General features: G+C 46.4%; 2 protein-coding genes across 2 annotated transcripts; both read right to left on the reverse strand.

Annotated features, from left to right (window-relative positions):
- LOC141685506 (uncharacterized) lies at nucleotides 1–474 on the reverse strand. Its single transcript, XM_074490600.1, has one exon. The coding sequence runs from the start codon at nucleotides 472–474 to the stop codon at nucleotides 1–3; it is 474 nt and encodes a 157-aa protein (XP_074346701.1).
- A 443-nt stretch (nucleotides 475–917) lies between these two features.
- On the reverse strand, nucleotides 918–1631 carry LOC141685507 (uncharacterized). Its single transcript, XM_074490601.1, has 2 exons — nucleotides 1269–1631; nucleotides 918–1175 (listed from the first exon to the last, which is right to left on the reverse strand). The coding sequence occupies exons 1-2, from the start codon at nucleotides 1629–1631 to the stop codon at nucleotides 918–920; spliced, it is 621 nt and encodes a 206-aa protein (XP_074346702.1).
- Nucleotides 1632–5576: the final 3945 nt, after the last annotated feature.

The following is a 5576-nucleotide window of genomic DNA, read 5'->3' on the forward strand; positions in this document are numbered from 1 at the left end:
CTACTGATAATACTTTCGTAGATGTTCTGCATTCCATGCTCGAGGAATAAGTTTACCATCCAGGTCTTCTAGGCGATAGGTTCCCTTCCAGAGTATAGCTTTGACCTTGTACGGTCCTTCCCAATTAGCCCCAAGCACCCCGTGTTGAGCTATCTTAGTATTAGGCATAACCTTTCGCAACACAAGATCCCCAACCTTGAATGGTACAGATTTAACCCTTTTATTGAAATACCTTGCGACCCTCTGCTGGTATGCAGCAAGCTTTAATTGAGAGTTCGTTCTGGCTTCATCTAGCAAATCTAAGTGAAGCCTCTGGTTAACTTCTGCATCTTCCTCAACAAAGACATCTCTCCGGAGGGATCCAGCTCCTACCTCCACGGGAACCATGGCCTCATATCCATAAGTTAGTAGAAATGGGGTTTCCCCTGTAGTCGTTCTAGGAGTCGTATTGTAAGACCATAGGATCATGGGCATTTCTTCTGGCCAGTCTCCCTTCTTTTCTTCCAACTTAGCCTTCAAGGTATGCTTTATGATTTTGTTTATGGCTTCTGTCTGAGCATTACTCTGCGGATAATAAACCGCGGTGAAGTCTTTTTAATCTTTAGGTCTTCACAGAGCTTCCTTAACTCCTTGCTATCAAATTGTTTCCCATTGTCTGAAATGAGCTTGTAAGGAATACCAAACCTGCATACTATGGAGTTGAACACAAAATCCCTTATCTTTTTTGCCGTGATCGTGGCTAATGGCATGGCCTCTGCCCATTTGGTGAAGTAGTCCACAGCCACCACAGCGTATTTCACACCCCCCTTTGCTTTGGGTAACTCTCCAATGAGATCAATCCCCCACATGGCAAAAGGCCAGGGACTTGTTAATGAGGTAATGGTGGTTGTTGGGATGTTGGAATAGTTGGCAAACCGTTAGCAGTGATCACAGGCCCGGACAAAATTGAAAGCATCTTCCCTCATAGTCGGCCAGTAGTACCCTTGTCTGAGCACTTTAAATGCTAAGGAACCACCCCCCGAGTGATTGCCACAAATCCCCTCATGCACCTCTCTGAGAATATAATTTCCTTCTTCCCTGTCCACACAACGTAACAGTGGCTGGTTAAATCCTCTCTTGTATAGTACCCCGTCATACTCGACATACTTTGCAGCTTGGTACCGAAGACGTCGAGCCTATAGTTTATCCTCCGGTACAGGCCCTGATTGAATATAGTTATGGATGGGGGTCATCCAGTTTTCTTTTGGGATTTCTTGCATTTGACACACCTCCACCTGTGGGATACTTGGAACTTCCTGGATTCCCAAGGGGATTTGTCCAAGTTGGACGCTGTCCATCTGCGACCCCGTCTTGGCCAAAGCATCCGCATTACTATTCTCTTCTCGTGGAACGCTTTCCAGTCTGGCACTTGAAAATTTTCCCAGTAGGCGTCTTGCACATCTCATATACAGCTCTGTCCGTGGTCCTCGGGCTTGGAATCCTCCGTTGACTTGATTGACAACTAATTCGGAATCACTTCGAACTATCAAATTCACGACCCCTACCTCCAGAGCTAACTTCAGACCGTTAATCAAGGCTTCATACTCAGCATCATTGTTGGTAGCATAAAATTTGAGATGAATAGCACTCATCAAGCGGTGCCCCTCCGGAGTGATCAGGATTATCGCGGCACCGGACCCGCTGTTGTTTACGGCCCCGTCCACATGTAATGTCCACCACAGGTGGGGGAGTTCCTGCTTCTTTTCGTCCTGATGACTTTCTTGCGAGTTTGGTTCTGCCGGTACTATGGCCTTATCATCAATTTCTTCATCAAACTCAAGTACGAAATCGGCCAGCGCTTGTCCTTTGATTGCCGTTCATGGACAATATTCCAAATCGAATTGCCCTAGCTCTATGGCCCATTTTAACATTCTTCCCGACGATTCGGGTTTATGTAAAATTTGCCGGAGCGGATAAGCGGTGCGAACTTCTATTCGATGAGCCTGAAAATACGGTCTTAGCTTTCGTGCCGCAAGAATAAGAGCGTACACTAATTTTTCCATGTTGGTATATCTGGTTTCTGCATCCAACAACCTTTTACTTACATAGTATACAGGCCACTGGTAGCTTGCTTCTTCCTTTACCAAGACGGCACTGACGGAATATTCTAACACCGCCAAATATAGAATTAATGTTTCTCCGTCTTCTGGCTTGGTCAACATCGGCGGATTTCCCAGTTGTTCTTTGATTTTCAGAAAAGCTTCTTCACAATTAGGGGTCCACAGAAAATCCTTCCCTCTCCCTTTGATTGCTTTGAAGAATTCTTTGCACCTATCCGACGACTTTGACACAAATCGATTCAGGGCCGCAATCCTTCCTGTTAGACTCTGTACCTGTTTGACACTGGTGGGAGATTTCATGTCTAGCAGAGCTTTTATTTTTGTCGGGTTGGCCTCAATCCCCCGGTTATTGACCATGAATCCTAAGAATTTTCCCGATTCTACGCCGAACACGCATTTCTGCGGGTTTAGTTTCATCCTATATTTTCTCAGGATATGGAACATTTCAGTTAAGTCGGCGACGTGGTCTTTCGCCCTTTTCGATTTCACGAGCATGTCATCCACATACACTTCGATAGTCTTCCCAATCTGCTTCTTGAACATTTTGTTTACCAACCTTTGGTAAGTGGCACCGGCGTTGATCAGACCAAATGGCATTCCAATATAGCAGTAGAGCCCTCTATCAGTGATGAAAGAGGTGTACTCCTGGTCAGACTCATACATAAGGATCTGGTTATACCCGGAATATGCGTCCATGAAGCTGAGCAGGGCATGCCCCGCCGTGGCGTCGACCAACTGATCAATTCTTGGTAGGGGAAAACTATCTTTTGGGCATGCTTTATTTAGGTCGGTGAAGTCCACGCACATTCTCCATTTGCCGTTGGGCTTTTTTACCAATATCGGATTTGCTAGCCATTCCGGGTAAAAAGATTCTCGAATTAGTCCGACATCTAGGAGCCTTTCTACTTCTTCTGCTAGGGCTATAGCTCTTTCTCCACTTACGGCCCTTCATTTTTGTCGAACCCCTTTATGCTTGGGGTCTATATTCAATCGATGGCACATTATTTCTGGATCAATCCCCACCATATCAGAATGGCTCCATGCAAATACATCAAGGTTTTCTAACAGAAATATTGACAGACCTTCCTTTAACCTTGGTGTCAATTGGGACCCTATTCTCAGAACCTTACTCGGGTCTTTTTCATCAACGGGGATCTCGATCGTATCTTATGCTGGCCCCATCTTTTCCGTCGGCATTGGTATCCGGGGATCCAAGTCAAGGGGATTATAGATCTCCTGATCTTGTAGAGAGGGTGCATTCCCTTCAGGAGGTGTGCCTTACGTAGTAGAGTTATCAATTTTTTCAGTATATTTTGCGGGCGGGGGTGCTTCTGCAAGAGGAATGACGTCACCCTGTTCGAGGCTTTGCAAGACACCGAATCTTCCTTCTAAACGTTCCCCATGGAAATCTGCTTGGACTATGGTATACATCGCCTCCTCTTCTTCTTCCAACATCTCAATTCTGATTGTGTCTTCCAGGTACAACATTGTCGAGGGCAACTCAGAGGGATGTTCTTCTTCTTGCTCAACATAATAGTGGACTCAGATTTCCTCGGTTGGTTGCTCAATGCTTTTCTCTCGATCCACGTCCGGAGTATCATCGGCGTCGGAGTCTTTTCTGAACCCTTTCATTGCTTGCATGTAGCACTCCCGTGAATCAAATTGGGAACCCCTGATACTTCCCACTCCATTTGGCGTTGGAAATTTGATTGTTAGGTGATGAATTGAAGTGATGACTCTCATCTCCCGTAGAAAAGGTCGTCCCATTAACACGTTGTGGGATGATTCCTGATTCAGAACCTTAAATTCGAGCATCTTTGTTACCGACAGTGGGCTTTCCCCTAGTGTGCATGGGAGCCGAATTGACCCCATGACTCTAACTCCTGCACCTGAAAAACCATAGACCCACGAGTCTTCCCCCGATATATCCTGATCAGGCAGTCCCATCTTCTTGAAGGTGCTGTAATAGAGGATGTTTGCGGAGCTTCCATTGTCCACGAAGGCTCTATGGACATTCTTTGTACCGATTTGGATAGAAATAACCAACGCATCATTGTGTGGGTGGTGTACCCATCGGGCATCTGTTTCTCTGAAAGTGATATCCATGGACTCCCCTTTAAACACTTTGGGTGGCCGGGTTTCCACCCTATGAATATCTGTGAGAGGCCTAAACCGGGCTTCCCTAGCGTATTTTGCCAAGGCTCGGTTGCTGCATTCCATTCCGGGATCTCCCCCGTAGATTGTTCGGATACTGCCATCTCTGATAAATTTATTTTCCTCCGGGGTATCATTGTTTGTCCCGCGTGGGGCTCGTCTTTCCTCTTCCCTTGTCCTGTCATCCTTGTGCTTCCTTACTTCCTTGACTACCCATTCTCCGAGGTATCCTTCCTTGATAAGCGCTTCGATTTCGTCTTTTAAATGTCGGCACTCGTGCGTGTTATGTCCAGATGATTCATGGTATTCAAAATATTTTTTCTTGTCTTTGCTTTGCCATGATGAGAAAGCTTCAGGTTTCCTAAATAGCCCTTTATTTCTGTTTACCTCATAGATATGGTCGATAGATGCAACCAAAGGTGTGTACCGGCTTGTCTTGTAGTCATAGTTTGAGGGAGGGCTCCATCCCCTCCTTGTGCTTGTTGTATTTATCCGGTCTGGGCTTCGACTATTCCTTCGGTATCTCGGGCTTGGTGACCTATCCCTCTTCCTTCCTTTGTTTCTTTGACTCGACTGTGAAGTTGGTTGTACATCTGCCAAAGATTGTTCTATAGCTTTAAAGGATTCTGCCAAAGCGAAGACATCTGCGAGAGTGGCCGGATCTTTCCCTTACAAGTGCTTCCAAAAATCTGAACCAACCCTTAATCCTGCGATCAGGAAACTCTTTAGGGCTTCGTCTGAGGCCCTCCTCACGCTAGTAGACTCGGCATTGAACCTTTTGAAGTACGATGTTAAACTTTCATTTTCTCTTTGCCTAACATTGGCAAGAGTTGTGACAAAGGGAGCGTATCTCACCACGGCTTGGAACTTAGTTAAGAACAAATTCTTCATCTGATCCCACGAGGTGATCACTCCTGGCCCGAGCTTTTGAAACCACTGCTGGGCGCTTTCTCTAAAGGTTGCCGCCAAGAGACGACATCGAGCCAAGTCCGGGACTTGGTACACATCCATCTCTATATTAAAACGACCCAGGAATTCCACCGGATCTGAGTTTCCGTGGAAGCGGAGATCGCTGGTAGTGTTGCGATACCCAGCCGGCAATTGTGCATCCATTACTGCTGCCGAGAATGGGGACAGGATTTCAGCTGTAGCCGCCACCCTGCCTTCGAGATGGTTAAGTAGCCTTTTCAGATCTCCTACATTGAAAGTTCCCACGCCGGGAATGGTCTGCATTTGAGTCTGTGAACCTTGGGGTTGCAATGGAGGTATTTCCACTTGATTCCCCCCGGGAGGGGCTTGCTGCTGGTTTGTATTCTGGGCGTC

This window comes from Apium graveolens, chromosome 9 (assembly GCF_009905375.1).
Source record: "Apium graveolens cultivar Ventura chromosome 9, ASM990537v1, whole genome shotgun sequence".
In the NCBI taxonomy this organism is placed as follows: domain Eukaryota; kingdom Viridiplantae; phylum Streptophyta; class Magnoliopsida; order Apiales; family Apiaceae; genus Apium; species Apium graveolens.

Coding starts and splice junctions, on each gene's coding strand:
- LOC141685506 (XM_074490600.1), bottom strand. CDS start 474: ATGCCCATGATCCTATGGTCTTACAATACGACTCCTAGAACGACTACA.
- LOC141685507 (XM_074490601.1), bottom strand. CDS start 1,631: ATGAGTGCTATTCATCTCAAATTTTATGCTACCAACAATGATGCTGAG. Junction 1,176..1,268: donor CAAGTATCCCACAGGTGGAG/GTGTGTCAAATG, acceptor GATAAACTATAG/GCTCGACGTCTTCGGTACCA.